The 15,949-nt window shown below is 42.4% G+C and overlaps 1 protein-coding gene across 3 annotated transcripts in view; it reads right to left on the bottom strand.

The window, feature by feature from the left end:
• USP34 (ubiquitin specific peptidase 34) overlaps nucleotides 1-15,949 on the bottom strand; it is a 96,584-nt gene that overhangs the window by 63,540 nt on the left and 17,095 nt on the right. For 2 of the 3 annotated variants that reach the window (XM_072140565.1, XM_072140566.1), the window contains 12 exons: nucleotides 14,451-14,880; nucleotides 9,475-9,525; nucleotides 7,990-8,139; nucleotides 7,263-7,330; nucleotides 5,886-6,078; nucleotides 5,590-5,651; nucleotides 4,493-4,574; nucleotides 4,047-4,139; nucleotides 3,832-3,957; nucleotides 2,490-2,619; nucleotides 2,107-2,237; nucleotides 143-774 (listed from right to left, as the gene is read on the bottom strand). In XM_072140565.1, coding sequence (XP_071996666.1) covers nucleotides 143-774; nucleotides 2,107-2,237; nucleotides 2,490-2,619; nucleotides 3,832-3,957; nucleotides 4,047-4,139; nucleotides 4,493-4,574; nucleotides 5,590-5,651; nucleotides 5,886-6,078; nucleotides 7,263-7,330; nucleotides 7,990-8,139; nucleotides 9,475-9,525; nucleotides 14,451-14,880 — 2,148 coding nt within the window. The remainder of the gene's footprint in view (nucleotides 1-142; nucleotides 775-2,106; nucleotides 2,238-2,489; nucleotides 2,620-3,831; nucleotides 3,958-4,046; nucleotides 4,140-4,492; nucleotides 4,575-5,589; nucleotides 5,652-5,885; nucleotides 6,079-7,262; nucleotides 7,331-7,989; nucleotides 8,140-9,474; nucleotides 9,526-14,450; nucleotides 14,881-15,949) is intronic. The other variant, XM_072140567.1, reaches the window with a different exon arrangement.

The raw sequence follows: 15,949 nt of genomic DNA, 5'->3' as shown, positions 1-15,949 counted from the left end.
ATATGTACAGCAAAGATGTAATTCATATAAAAAAAAACAACTGTACTATAAATGTGTTTATAAAACGGTAACTATAAAACTGTTTATCGGACAGTGTTTTGCATTACAATAAAATCTTTAGTTGCTTTACTTGATAACCTACCCTTCATGGTGGTGGTGGTGGTGATGATGGTGATGATGATGATGGTGGTGGTGGTGATGATGGTGTTGGGGGCCAATAAACCGTCTGCAGTTAAACAGCTCATTCCCGATGGTTTCTCCGAGGAAGTCTCCTGTTCGTGTGATGCAGGTATCATGGGAGCCTTGTATGTGGCCGCCGCTCATCTCTCCCGCCATGTCGTGTTCGGGCTCTTCACCATGAGAGCAGCCATCCAAGATGCGAATGCGACTATCACCTGGTTGAACAGACTCGGAATTAAAAAACAGGTCTTTGTACGTCCCATTACTGGTTGTACCTATGTCTGCTGGCCCCTCAGGCTCCCCCAAACAAATACCCGCTTGAGATTCCAATTTTCGCTTCTGCGGGTCAACTACTCTGCTGTTTTTTGGTGGGTTGTGGGAATGCTCTTCTTCCTCTTCCTCCTCTTTTAATGCCTCCATATCCGCTATATCCTCTGAGTGCACCTCACTGCCCGGGCTTCCCGCAGACTGACTGGCATGACTGGAATTGACTTCATTGCTGGAGCCATCACTGTGCCCACTGGTACTCCCGGGTCCACTGCTTGCATCCTCACCGCTGTTTGCTGTCTCATCTGAGCTCCCCTGCATGGATTCCTGGAAATATAAGAAAGGAGATGTCACTAAACAGTAAATAACCTAAAGCTAATAACTATATATACATTATTCAATGAATAGCAACAAAGAGGAATAAGAAGATAAAGAAATAAAGTATTGTCCAAACCTCTGAACAGCCTAGTTATTCCTCTTTGAGTGATGCATCTATTTTGTTAAAAACTTGGTCGTTGCTTAGCCGATGATATTCAGTGTATTTCTGTGGTCAACTTAAATTGGTTTCCCCAAGTTTGATTATTATCTCCTAGCCATAGCATAGGTCAGTGGTGGTGAACCTATGGCACGGGTGCCAGAGGCGGCACTCAGAGCCTTTTCTGTGGGCACCCGGGCCATCACCCCCAGCACACCAGGCAGGACTCAAAGAATCTTCCTGCAGCTCCAAGCAACTTAAAAGATGCTGCTTTCAGTCATATATTTAAGTGATACTTCACTACTTGGGTTTGTAGGAAGAGGGAGAATGAGTAGACAGGGACGAATTATCGTTTGCAGGACCTCCTGCTGGCCCCACAATTCTCTGTGTACAGAGGGACACTGGCAAGAAGCTAAAATGATGCAAATTTTCCATCTTGTCCTCAGGAGGCCAATATGATCGAACCTTGTTGAAGAACAAGAGCAATAAGTTACTGCTTTAATTTTTGGTTGGCACCTCACAATAAATAAGGGGGGTTTTGGGTTGCAGTTTGGGCACTCGGCCGCTAAAAGGTTCACCATCACTGGCATAGGTAATCTGACAAGTGGGGGTCCCTCCAAGGATCACAAGAACTGACCCCCTTAGTCTTGTTACTCCATTTTATTCTAAGCTTAGCTATCCTCCAGCACCCCTTATGAGAGCATAGACGGAAATAGCAGCACGGCTGGCAGCACACCACAAAAAGATGGAGCATGCTCTATCTTTCGGCGAGTGTGCGGCCGTGTGCCGCTGTTTTCTATGGAGGGAGGAGGGGTCACTGCATGCACACCCTGCATGCATGGATCACTGTATCAGCGGCGCGCTACACAGAATAATTGCCAAGCGTACTTTTATGCATGGCAATTATTTTGGGGGGTAATGGCGCCTCATCATGCGTCTATGATGCATGGGGAGGAGTTAATGCGACCTCTGAATCCAACAACCCCAACCCTTCTTCCTACTATGTGAGAAGACATAATGCAAATGAGTTTAAGCTAAACTTTATGTCCAGGTGCGGCACATAACAAATATTTATATGGTGTGCAGAGTGTTATATATGTGTGTGTGTGTGTTAAAACAAAGATAAATAATGCTTTTTTTGTTTCTATCCAAAACCTATAATTCTGCAAACAAACCATAAGTACCTCAGTATCAGACAGTCGCTGCTGTACATGTTTCGACCTGTTCATGATTTGCTCATCCATTTCTATGTCACTTCCTCCGCTATGGTGAGTATCACTGTTGTCACTGCTTTGGGGACTGGCTGCCGGTGATCCTAAAAATATATAAGACATTTAACTTATTCTCAGCATCCTGCTTTCTTACATCAGTTAAATGCTTTAAATTACTGCTAGTTTCATTAGGCAAGATGTTTTTGTGTTTTTTAAGTCAAAACTTGAAGTGGATCAAAAAAGAGGAAGGGCAATAACGCTCCTCTATTTTGCATCCATTTTAGTCTTGGTACCAACAAAATGCAAATGGATATTCCGCCTTCCACAAATCAAAGAATAGTTATGTATGGACTTACCCTTTTTATTACCCATAGGTAGGTTGTTATTGAGCAATGAGGCAAATGAACTCTGTTTGGAAAGTTGAGCCTTAGCAGCAAGGGCATTGTTCCAGAGAGCTTTTATCAGCATTGATGCCAAATACAGAGTCTACAAGAGCACATAGTAAAGAAAAAAGAAAGAAAAACATCAGTTAGTGCAACATAATGTGTTAAGAAGAACCTCCGAAAGGGATCTCACTTACCACAGACAGGATCCAGCATTACTACAGCTGATGGATACAACGCCACCACCTTATGTTCCCGATACACTAAGCTTAGTGCACACAGAGGTCTCAATAATCATCTCCAAGACCTTTGTGTGTACAGTGTCTGTGCTGACTATGGTAAGGCTACTATAAACGCCTTGCTCAAAGTAACGTTAAAAGGGGGTTGTGCTAAGTATTGATTGCCTAAGAGAACAGTGGCCCCTTTCCAACGTACACATTATGTCCTGCCACTCCATTCATTACCGAAGGAGAGTTGCAAACAGCAGAGCACTTGTCTATCTGTGCTCTAATAGGCAGTGATTGCAGGTGCCGGAGATGCCAAAGCACTACCTACGTTCAGCGATTTCTGACGCTCCCATAGTATAGAATGGAGGCATGCTTAACCTGCTGGCTCACTCAGTAATAACAGGACCCCACCTCCTTAATGGTGGCATTCCCGGCAGTCAGACGCTCACCAATCAGATTGTGGACAGGGAATAATCATTTCTACAACCCTTTTATATAGGACTTTTCACCACCTCAAACTCGCTATATCCTTTAATTGTTCTACTGATCCCAGTGCATATGGAATTTTTTTTCTCTAGACCGAACCATTCCAGAGCCAATCATTGTGGCACCCAATATGCCAAATAGGCATCCAGAGTCAGTAGACGAGCAGAAAAGTCAAGACACATTTCTAACATGTTTTTTTTATGGTTTGATATATTTCTTTTCAGCTACTGATCTCCTGTAAATGGGCAGGAACTCCATAAGTTCCAAGTGGCCATGAAGGGGAAAAAATCCACAGTGAAAATCTGTGGCATGGATTCTGCAAAGATTTCTTTCTGCTCCACCTGAAAATGTTTTTCCCAAGAACACGTATCATTTTCTAGTTAAGTTGCTGACTCCAAAAAGCAGCTTTTTATGTTGTTATTCAACTGTTGAAACGCAAAACTATGCTCTAAATATGCAATGTGTAACCATCAGATCTGTTGTAGTAAAATAAACCCAAAAATGTATTGGCAAAGAGCTAGGAGGTCATAGGAGTCAAAACACTAACACCTACAAATGAGAGACAGGGTTATTGGATGGACAGGGACACATCAGACGTTTACCTGCTCGGTGTGTGCACTCGGATGAAGGCCAGATACAAGATTCAGGAGATGTCTTAGAGGCACAGGATCCAAGTTTTTTATTAATGAAGGAAATAAATCATGGATATAGCGACTACAATGTTTCAACTGCAAAAGAACATAAGGTGTTAACTATTACCTACATAACCAACATAAGAGTCATCACATACGTCTTCATATGGGAGAGGGACACTTACCTGTGCTGCTGCCCAGATACAGTCTATGTGCTGTGTGCTCAAACGACCTTCTGCCGCTAAAAAATTTAGGATGACTTGGCACTGCTTGATGATCTGGAAAATAAAGAAAAATGTGTTCACTAATAATTAATTAATAATAAAAATGTCTTTATGTATAAAGAGCATACAGATTACACGGCGCTACACAGAGCTTGCCAAATCCAATGCGTTTTCTGGCCTAGATGAACTTTATTTTTTTTTAAATTTGGGCCAAACCATTGCTCTAATCACACTGGCCACAAAGAAGAGGTATTGTTGAGATCTAACAGGATGGCAAGGCAGGCAAGTCCTCGATAGGGACCTCTAGTCATTAAGCTAGGCTATAAGATGCAAACAGTATAGATAAAACTGCACAAATATACAAAAGCATCAATGAAAAAGAATTGAGAAGAGGTCACGACACCAACCTCAATGTGTAGGTTTGGTCCAAAAATGTGTTCAACAACATTATTGCTGATGAGCCAGTCTGCAAGCTCCTTGGCTATAGACCTGAAACAATAAGATATTACGTCAAATGCACTTTCTAAATGTGACCAGTGCCGGTATTTAGTCTAGATTCACATCTAGTTTGAAGGAGACACTTACTAATTCTGGTAAAAAATAAATAAATAAATAATGAAGTACATGGAACACTGTAAACGTTTTGTCCAGCAAAATGATGAAAACTACAAAGGGAAGGTGAAGGCCACCATTAGAAACAATAGGTTAAATTTGTTGTCCGGTAAGACGAAAAACTCCTAACACATACTTACCCCTCTCAGATTCCTGCGTCACTTACGGTTATAGGCCTGCACCTGACCAATGAATGGCCTTGGACACGGGACAACACTTCCGTATTCCAGGGGACTTCACTTCCTGTATAGTCCCCTGGTCCAAGGAGACCACTCAATGGCTCAAGTTGGGTCCTGTGATCCACCTTAGCTTAAGATGCTGAAACCCAAAACACCAGAGTGACGCAGGAACTGGGAGCCAGAGTCAGGTAAGCATTACTGTTCTACAGCTTGCGTGCGTGCATGTATGTGCGCTTTGGGCATCATCAGCCACTAATTGATAATTAGAGAAATTAGTACTGGATGATGCCCTACTTACAAGTGTATGATCACGATATTGCTTATATTTGTGTTGTTCATTACACAAAGTGATGCACATCTAAGTCAGGCAGCACACGACCATGGTCAATCCGTGATGGACTGTGTGCGCTTGGCGGCATTCACCGACCGTTCTGCTGCGGATGAGATGCCTTACATCATATAATGTGGAGTCCCTGTGGAACAGCAACGTGGAACCTATAAGCATGATTACAATTTGGCCGTGCTCTTTTGCAAGGAAGAAGAGACCCTCACTATGTTGCACAGAGTCCAGATATCAGAGTCCAGATAAATTGTTAACGGACTCCAGTCAAGTGAATTCGGCCTCGTAAAAAGATGGAAAAGTCCATTGATGTTTCAACATACATGGAATGTGGGAAAAAAAAGGAACATTTCAGATGAACGGATGCACTTACGTCTCCGTGTCAGAAACCAAGGACTCGTTATTGCAGACGTCGTTGAATGTATGCAGCTGATTCTATGGGATGGAAGAGTAAAAAAAAACTTCAAAACAAAGAGGCAAAGCCGATCCCTCCGGAAAAAACACATACAAATCAAACGCAACAAATCTAACGTTATCAAAAGGCTTCGACTACACACTAAAAAGGTTTTTGTCAAAAAACAGAAATAAATACAGCAGTCAATCATTAACAGCTAAAGACTGACTATCCCGACTGACAAAGCTTTCCAAGGAGAATATTGGAGAACTCACCGTTATCTGACTCAGTCCAGCAAGTCTCATTGTTAGAGTGGGGGACATAAAATATTTGAAGGCTAAGTCCAGGCTCTCTTTGTCAAAGCACAAAGCCGTGTCCAGGGGCTCCTTGACAGTGCTCCACATTAGGTCGGCCATGTTGCGAGCTGCACTCTGCCGTAGCTCCTGGTCAGACAGTTTACACAGATACCTGAGGGATAAAAAAGAAAATCATGAAAATATATATTGGTGTCATTGCTGAACATCCAGAATCCCCTCATAACAGAATAGCTGGAGCATACTGGAGGAGACTACTCTTACATACCACAAGAATTTTATAGAAACAAAAATCTGTATAAAAGATTGGACAAATAGTACATGCAGAGTGCAGATTTTGTGTTTTCTGAGATTTGGTGTTTTGACCATGTAATTTTTAAGAACATTTTGTGAATTCCTTATTCTTGCTCTCTCTTTTCCTGATAATAAGCGCATTTATCTGTGCACCTACTTCTTGTTACAGTGGCGTTCACACATGACGGACATTTATGCAAGCGTTTCTTCGAACGGTTGCCAATTATATCCCCATTATTGTGACTGACAGTTCTGTGTCTCTTCTAATCACTGCTTTGCCTCCTTGTACTTGGGAAATACCTGCTAATATTCAACTACAGATGTATAAAGCTCTATGTACAGATGGGAAATATTGTGTCATTTTTTTTTTTAAACGGTGCCTTGTGTTACAATCATGACATGTGACCAGTGACTTCATCGCAGGTCCTTTAGCCTTCTAAGAATAGCAAACTGTACACCATGTATGTGATTACATGAAATTACAGCAGCCTACATAGAGCAGAAGTCCATGAAGGCTGCATTGACTTTATGTGGTCAGATACATGCATGGGGTACAGTTTGCTATTGTTAAGAAGCTAAATGATCCGGGATGATGTCACCCTGGTCACATGACATGAACTGAATAGTAAGGAGGCATAAAGCATGATTGTATTAGAGGGGAGGGGCCTGCTGAGCAGGATACGCCCCCTCTGATGCCAGGGAATACAAGATAAAAAGTGATTTTATGTGGATGTAAGGGAAACAATTTTTAGCTAAAAGAAGGGGGTCAGTTAGTTATTAAAGCTCTATAGTAGCCTGCCATCGGCTGTATATGTGAAAATGTGGTGACGGGTTCTTTAAGCGATATAATTGTCTCTGTCGATACGCTCCATATTTAAGAGACTCCTCGCATCATAAAGTGCTATGATGCATGGAGTACACCACCGGCCTTATGCAGCCACATCTGCATTATAGCTACTGGATGAAAAAGAAAGCCTGGCAAATTAATTACAAGATAGTCCCAGAATCCCTCCAGCATTAAGGTGAATAGTCTTTTTCACATACCTTATAACATAGGTCCTGAATGGTATAATGTGCTGCATTACAGCTGGGATGTGTAGCCATATTCTGATCTATAAAAAAAAACAAAGTTAATAAAATAAGTTAGCATCAAGCTATAGATCAAACAGCAAGTAAAACATTTTTAAAAAAATCTGCGTTTTAGGCTACATTCACACCACACGATTTTAGTATGTTCAGCGCCAGGAAAGCTCCTGGTGTATACAAATGAACATATAAATAGACATACACTGCAAGGTTAAGGCATCTTCTTTGCCTCACTCTGACCAGTGTACGTCACAGATATCTTTCCATTCTGCTAAGTGACGTATACACTCAGAAGAGTCTATAGGGACAGATGAAGCAGTACTGCATCCAACCCAAGCCTCCGCTGAGCGTTTATACTCTTGGAGGTCCACAGTGATTAAACTGCCCATTGAAGGTCAACAATATCACTGGGAAAACACCTTGAATACAAGCAGCACCTAATCAATGGTTGTTGCCAGTGTTCATTCCTCATTACATTTACAGGGGGGATGGAGGAATATTGTTCAGTCCGCTATAAAATATGGCTTTACTACCATAAATATAGAGTAGCTGGTATTTCCACCAATCAGGAGCTTTTACAGTATTACAAAATGCAATGCTGACCTGTTATCCCAGTATTTGGATATCCTTATTTCTAGGCCATTATATCATCTGAGATAAAAGCCTTACAAGACAGTGAACTTACATTGGACACAACGGTGATAAACGCATGAGCAATTAAAAAGGGGAGAGAATCTGGTGATCCATATTCAAAGCAATCCTTCATAAGGGAAAGCCCGTTCTTCCCACAGAACAGACAGACGTAACGGAGAAGGTGCAGCGGGACTTCTACATCCTGGAGGAAAAGCAGGAAATAATAAGAAAAATCGTACGGTGCAAGATTCATGGCAAAAGAAACCAAAGCCACAGTATCAACTACTACAGAACATCTCTAGAGGAAAATAAGGCTTTATGGTTTAATACAATATAGGTTCTTTCCAAATTCTGACCCATCATTCGTAAAGGAGCCAGAGCCACAATAGGCCCAGAACTGGCATCTCCTAAAACAGTGAATGTAATAGAATAAAAAGAAAACCGCGGTCTTCCATTACTCATAAATTTAATTAGAACTAAGCTTATTTAAAGTGGGAAGAAAAAGTTGATGACTGCTGCACAATTTTTTCCCACTATTAATAACGGAAGATCTTACTGAACCAGCCAACTGCACGTGTGAACCAAGTCTTGAAATATCATCACTAAACAACAGAATCCAGAGGATATTAATCGATTTTCCACTACACGGATGCCTCCAGTCTGAGTTAGGGTAAATTCACACGGCAGTAGTGCCGCACAGACGGGGAAAGATAGAGCATGTGTGGCATCGTTCCGCCGCTGGGCCGCCATTGGGGACGTATATGTGGTCGCATTTACATCCCCACAGACAGCCGTCTGAATGAGACCTTAATCTCCTACCAAATACTGTTCAAACTAATAACCCTCATCCCCAAACCTCTGCAAAATGCTGCACCTCCCTGCCTCTCTGCTATCATCTCAGTCTATCACCCAACCCATGGCCTTCAGACGGTTTGTGACTTAAATGATTCTCTTCTTTAATTTAAACCTCTCATGCAAGTCCCAAGGACAACCCCTAAGCTGCACCAATTCTCTGGAATGCTCTATGCTGGATTATCAGACTAATAACCAACCTCCAAAGCGTCAAACCTGCTCTTAAACCTATCACATTCCCTAACTGCATAAAAATTCAACTCTTTCTTTACTAACACTTGCTGTGTCCTGCTTCTGTCTGTTATCCGTCAAACACCAGATACCAAGCTCCAGGGTTCCCTGTAGTCCCTTTGATCCTGGACTTTAAACCAGTCATCAGCCGCCATATTATATACAAGCAGCAGCATTTATAATGACTACATTATTTTTTATTCTGTTCTCTTGTAACGGATGGCTGACCCATTATACCTCTTGTGCGCTCCGTCCCCCTTACAGACATCGGGGACACTGACAAAGTTGTGTCAGCTTTACTGATGAGAAGCCCTACAAGTTATTTATACTGTGGAGGGATAGATTTGCTTTAAAAACACAGACTATCTTCAAAGCAGCATGGTCCCAGTCGGGTGAGCTTGACCAAAGTCTTGTCTTTATACTAACAATATGAAAATATGTATTTCACACTTACATTCATGTCACAGAAGGCCCCTAAGAGATTGCTTTCCTGCGCAGAAATATCCTAAAAATAAAACAAAAAAATAATGTTAGAATCGGACCAAGAAGTTTCTCAGGTTCATCTGTCACCAATAAACTATATACATACACATTACAAGAATTCACTTGGTATTTGTAGTGGAATCCATGTCCTCAGAAATCTCCCATAAAAATCCATCATGATAAACCCGGGTCTCTTAATCATAGATTCAGGCACCGTGACTTTGATATTCTTATATAACAAGCCTCCTTCCTTCTAAAATTAACTTTTAAAATTATGCTAATACGCCTGAGTAGCTTCTTTGGGTGTTACCAGAGCCCCTCCTTGCTGTAGGTTCACAGATTGTTACACCGAGTGCCAAAACTTCCTCCGCTGCTAGTGAGATTAAGAGCCTTTAGCATCATTTTAAAAGTTGATTTTAAAAGGAAGGAGGCCATGGTTAATAAATAAGACGATTACAAAAGTCACATTGCCTGAAAATAAGTGTCCCTGGTTTATCATGATGAATTTTGATGGTAGATTTCCGTTAAATTAGCAAAGCGTCAAACATTTGCAACACAAATCCGCGTCTGTAAAAAATCAGCTACAACGACACTAGGATGGAGCTTCCAACTCGGAAGACACGCCAACATCCACATGAAAACACGTGAACCTATTCCAGCCATGACTGTAGCGGACGTGGACATCTTCAGGGCGGCCTATGGTTGCTGCGCCAATTACAGAATAATGGCCGACTACTTATGAACCATAACCACAAGACAATTTTATAAAAATTAAATCTTGTTTGACAAGTTTTGCGATTTCCTATGTAACACCTACAGGACATGCAGTGCCGAAATGTGATGCTAGAGACATTTAAAGGTTAAGTCCCATTTTACAAACCCTGAAATAATCGGGAACTGCCAGGTATTGTGATTATTTACCCCTTTGCGCCACCTCCACGGCAAGAGGGCCTAGCCGTCGGCAGAGCATTCCTGTCCCACGCCTGCGCACTCGCCATAGCCTGCGACCATTCAAGCCTGAATGGTTTAAGTAACACAGCAATTCTGGCATAGTTGTACCCCAGGGGAGCCAGGCTGGAGCCTCCGGATGTATCTGGTGCGCCGGAGGGGCAAGTTTCAATACATCAGTGTCAGGGTTCATCATAGAAAGCAAATACTGTGATACACAAGTCATAATCCCTTCTACCTTTCCACTACTTCTGTCTGATCTAACAAATGTACAATTTGTTATATGAGCAGCAGCTACTTCTTCGGATCCAAGACCGCGCAGCTGGTGGCCCGCGTTCTGCAGGCAAGTGTGCACAGCTCCTCGTAGTAGCATGCTGAAGATGCATTGGAAGGCGGAACGCAAGAGGCCACTGGTGCGTGGAGTAGCCGCGCCCCGTAGCCTCAGCCTTAGAAAGTGTTGAGACCCGCCACTTTGACAAAGCTTATGATGGCACCATGTTAGGGTACAACCAGATGTCCAGAAATCCTGCTATTCAGAAAAAGAGACTTATAAAAAAGCAGCCTGGAGAGTGGGGAATCGATGTCCGGCACTCCGGGATGCTAGCACAGGGATCAAGATGAAGAGGAGGGCAGCCGAGTATCAGAAGGGCTTTTTTGCTTTTATTGAGTGTTAGAAAGGAGAGAGGAAGGAGAACAGAAAGTTTTTATGAAGGATAAGTGTCCACAAATAAAGACCCAATGATTGTGCCAAATATTGGGAGCAAACTTTTCTAGGAATACAAGCAGTCCTTGTTCTTAAATTGAATTTGTATGCAAGTCAAAACCGGTATATTTTATCATTGCAACTCAAGCCAAAAAAAAAATGTTGGCCCTGTGACAATTGGGTTTTCATGGGGACAAGGGTCATCAATAAACCTTCATTGCAGACACCTTACAGCTGATCATTGCAGCCTGGGAGGAAAGTAAAGCATCCAGAGACTTCACCAGAGGTCAGAGAGGTCCGTCTGTAACTAGAGGGCGTCTGTAAGGTTTTTTCTATCTGCACCAAGTGCCTGAAACACACAGCTAATAACCTGCATGTTCCTTAACAAGACACTTCCTGGATTGGCAACTTTCCCACCCGGGAAGCAGCATCACTCGACATCTTATATTAGATTGAGGAGAGGGACAACCCCTTTAATAGAGACATTTCACCTACAAGCAGCATTGCCAAGAACAGTCCACAGCCGCTTATGTAATAACTTACTACTAGAACACGTTATTTAGATTACATCCATTCCTATCTACAAACACAGCAACTCAGCCCCAAGCAAAATTAGATAACACAATTTATGACATCCGGATTCATCCTGCCAAAAGTAGTAGTAGTAGTTGTAGTAGTAGTTACACAATCGCTGCCTGTTTGACAATTTTTCCCTTATGTTGATAAATTCTATTCTGCGGTTTACACACCCACAGAGGTAGAGGCTGTCACTTGGCCAGAGGTGGCACTCAGAGCCCTATCAGTGGGCACCCAGGCCATCACCAGAGAGGACTCCAGGTATCTTCCTGCAGTCCCAGACAGCCCAGAAATGTTGTGTTAAATTTCTGTGTTGGCACTTGGCGATGGGTCTTGGTTGTAGTTTGGGCACTCGGTCTCTAAAAGGTTCGCCATCACTGCCATAGGGGATGCGGTGCAGGTTCTGCATGAAAGATAATACATGGACGTGCACCACACATTTCACAACGGGAGAGGAGAAATTCTCTACTAAATCCACATGAAAACCGGTGAGGAGTCCCCACGTGTTACATGCAGGTGCACAGCAGATTACCAACCAGACTTGATCAGAATCTGAAATCTTTTGGCATCCTAAAGCCGTCAATAACAATCATCTTGTGACGCGTAACTAGAAGGCGATAGGTGCCATAGACTGAGGCTTACAGTCCACATTGACATTATTCTGATCACCCGGCTCCGCGTGTGCAGGATTCACCTAAGTAACTAAGTAACAGCTAGAACTGCTGTACTGAACAAACCTGCAGAGTTCAGTCCAGCACTTCTTATTTCTGTCGGGTAAATCTCGCACACATGGACCGATTTTCTGGTGTGTGAAAGGCTTTATAGTAGAAGGGTGGCAGCGCTTATTACTACAGTTTCCCAGTCTATAGCCATTCTCATCATCTACACACCTTAGATCAGTTTGGCAGACAGTAGGTTCTCTTTTTTTAAAGGGCATTTCCCTTCTACTTTAGGTCATATTCTATGGTGGATTTTTTGGCCTTTTAATAAAAGATTTAAAAAAAAAAAAGCCATGAGTTGATGCCAGTACATGTGATTCAGTGTATGCAATCCTTAAAGAGAACCTGTCACCAGCAATTCCCCCCTCACTCCCCCCAACAAACCCCTCACAGTTCTTTTTGAATGTCTTTATACATGTTCCATTATCCATGGTATTAGAGCCACCATTCCTTACACAGCCAAGCTACCCAGGCTGAAGAGAATTTCTAAGGGAGGAGTGAGGAGCAATGTTGACGGGAAGCAATGCAGAAAACCATGAACATGCAGGACTCCCCTACAGTGATTCCAGTCACTTCAGGCAAGTTGCATGTAAGTATGCAAACTGATTTTTATTTTATTTTTTACTAACATGGAGAGGAACCATTTAGGGATAAGATCAATGCTATTTAATCAATTTTTAATGAAGAATTTATTTTGGGTGGGTTAAGTCTAATGGCAGGTTCCTGTAAGTGTCATGCATGAAACTGCCTGCATAGAGGAGTTCAATGACTTAAGATCCCAAAAACAAAAATCGACAATAACAATAAGGGCTGTGGAGTCAGTGTCAGAGTTGTAATAAATGGACGACTGACTCCTCAAAATATAATAAATTGTCAAAATTTCGTAATTTTCTTTAAAATGTATGTTCTATTACTGATGGGGCCTGGGGTGAGCACTATTTTTTGGTCCAAGGGTCATATTGTCAAACCGCTCAACTTTAAGGGGCTGCATCAGTAACCAGTAGTGCACCAACAACCACACTACAGCCCAAAATGCCACCCCAGGAATTATTGCTGTGGCATTTTTAAATGCCACCTGAGCAACCAAATACTGCATTCAGAGCAGATCAAAAAAGTGCAGACCCTAGAGAAGATAACAGTACTAGAGACCACAAAGCAGCCTTCAAATCCCGGGGACCACCAGAGCATGAAACTACTCATACTGGAGACCCCATAACAGATAAATACAAATACTGAAGACAATAATACCGGAGACCCCATAGCACTCACCGCTACCAGGCCTCCAGTACTAATAAATGCTTCCATCAGTTATGGAAGTTCTCATTGGACTGACTGTCAGCGGGATGTGGGCTGCAATTTATAGCTGGACAGGCTGCATGAGGCCTGTCGGCTTGTGAGCCATTGATCCTGCTATTAGTTGAGAGGAATGTGGCTGCACTTTATGTACATGCTCAGTAGTGAAGATTTGAGGAATTAGGCGTTGGGAAATTTAGAATTACGCCACGACATTACTGTTCTTCTCTAGCAGGATTCATTCTTCTTCCTGTATTTGGAGCCTAGTGGCTAACATAATCCAATGAAACTTTGGTCTAATCTTAAGGACTACAGGTGGCACAGGCTGTGCAGCACTTTTTTTTACATGTGCCCATCTGTACCAAAACCTACAGGCACAGCATGCACAGAGAAATTAAACGGAACGTGTCAGGGCAATTAAGGACACTAAAACTACCCTCTTATACCCACTTCAGTCCAGAGCTCTCAGCATCTGCATGGTGAGTAAATGAAGCCACTGTAGTACACCCTGGCCTCAATGTGCATGTTCTGTACCCAAGGCAGCGAAGCCAGGATGTACCAAGCCAGAAGAGGATTTGTCGGCTAACAAATTTGCAACCCGCCACCCCACCCCACCCGTCCTCATGGAAATTTGAGAATAAAACGACAACTGAAGACAACCATCCTCTACACACACTGAATAGTATAGAAGCAGGAGACATGCGTTACCTCTATTGTGGGGTGGGTGTTATGCTTGTAAGCTGTATAGAGGGGAAATTGGATCTGAAAGATTTTTGCCACACACAGTAACAGTTTTTCTTTTTCGTCAGTACTCCATAAAGTAAAGGCGTCAGTGCTTTTCAGGTCCTCTTCTGTCAGGTTACAAGTCCTCGCAGTCTCTGCCTGCTTCTCGGGGGCTTTACATGGTTCTGATGACCCCTCATCCCCCTCCTCCTCCTGAGGCTCCTTCTCCACATTCAGCAGCTCCTCGGATGGGTTTGCCTCATCCTGCCAGTTTGTATCAGGACTAGTAGTGCAAATTTTCAAAAGCTGGTCCCGCAGGGCTTGGACTTGGCTTACCACCAAGTTAATAAGGGCACATACCACTTGGTTGAAGATCTCCAAATGTTTATACTCCTTAAAGCAGCACAGACACTGTCTGCAAAGGAAACAGTAAAAACATCATTTAAACAGAACATTTTCATAAACCACATTTTGTTTTTACACAAAGTTTAAAACACTAAGAAAAAAAATGTCACTTCCTACAAACGTCATTTCCTCAGCATTTTCAGGCTCTGGGGTCGTCACATCTCATCGACAGCGGTTGTTCAGCCGAAAGATATTCCACTGAACATCCCACCTTGCTCCACAATTAACATGCACAGCTAGCCATGATGTCCCCTAATACACCTGCAGAAGATTAATTCTCCAATCCAAATTTATGCAATTTGCAGCACAAAGATGGTCTTTAATGTCTTGTGTCACCACTATTTACAGGGGTTTTCCCATGAATGTATAAGAACAGGTTCTTCTGATTGCAAGCCCTGATGCAGCACAAGAGACTTGATCAATCTGCCCCCATTATGTTGGATGTCCACACTTAGGGAATGAGAATGAGTATCAGTATGTTTGACATCAATACACAGAAACACTCAAGAAATTCTTGTAATGAAGCAGCGATTCTATAAAATGAATAAGCTTTATTTAAGGGAAAATATAAAAAGCTACATTTTGGAGAACACAATGCATAGTCCATACACTGCATTACAAAACAAGAATTCATCTTTTGAATCGGTTACCCACAAACATACATTCTGAAAAATATCAGCTTGTGATGTAGCCACAAAGGAAGTGAAGGGGGGGGGCACACGGATCGCTTGGGACTCGGAAGGATGGAGAGATGCCCACATGATTCGGGCAATCAAACCTGACGGCAGGTTCCCTTTAAATGTCTGTTTTTGTAGATACTAGTAGTCACTATAATTTTTTTTTTTTAAAAAGATATATATTCTGTTCCCTGCATTGGGTTGTTGCTCTGTTATTACTACTACTATGATGCAAATATATTGAAAACCACGCACTTATGGGCGGAGAGGAACGGCACATTACAGTTCTAACAAATAACCCTCCAGCGTTCCTACTACAGGACATATAATTGGGATGGTGAAGAACTACAAAAAATATATAATCAGTAAAAATCAGCAACATTCCCTAAAAACTGCACTTCT

Source organism: Engystomops pustulosus, chromosome 3 (genome assembly GCF_040894005.1).
Source record: "Engystomops pustulosus chromosome 3, aEngPut4.maternal, whole genome shotgun sequence".
Classification (NCBI taxonomy): Eukaryota; Metazoa; Chordata; class Amphibia; order Anura; family Leptodactylidae; genus Engystomops; species Engystomops pustulosus.
This window is presented reverse-complemented; position numbering and strand designations above follow the sequence as displayed.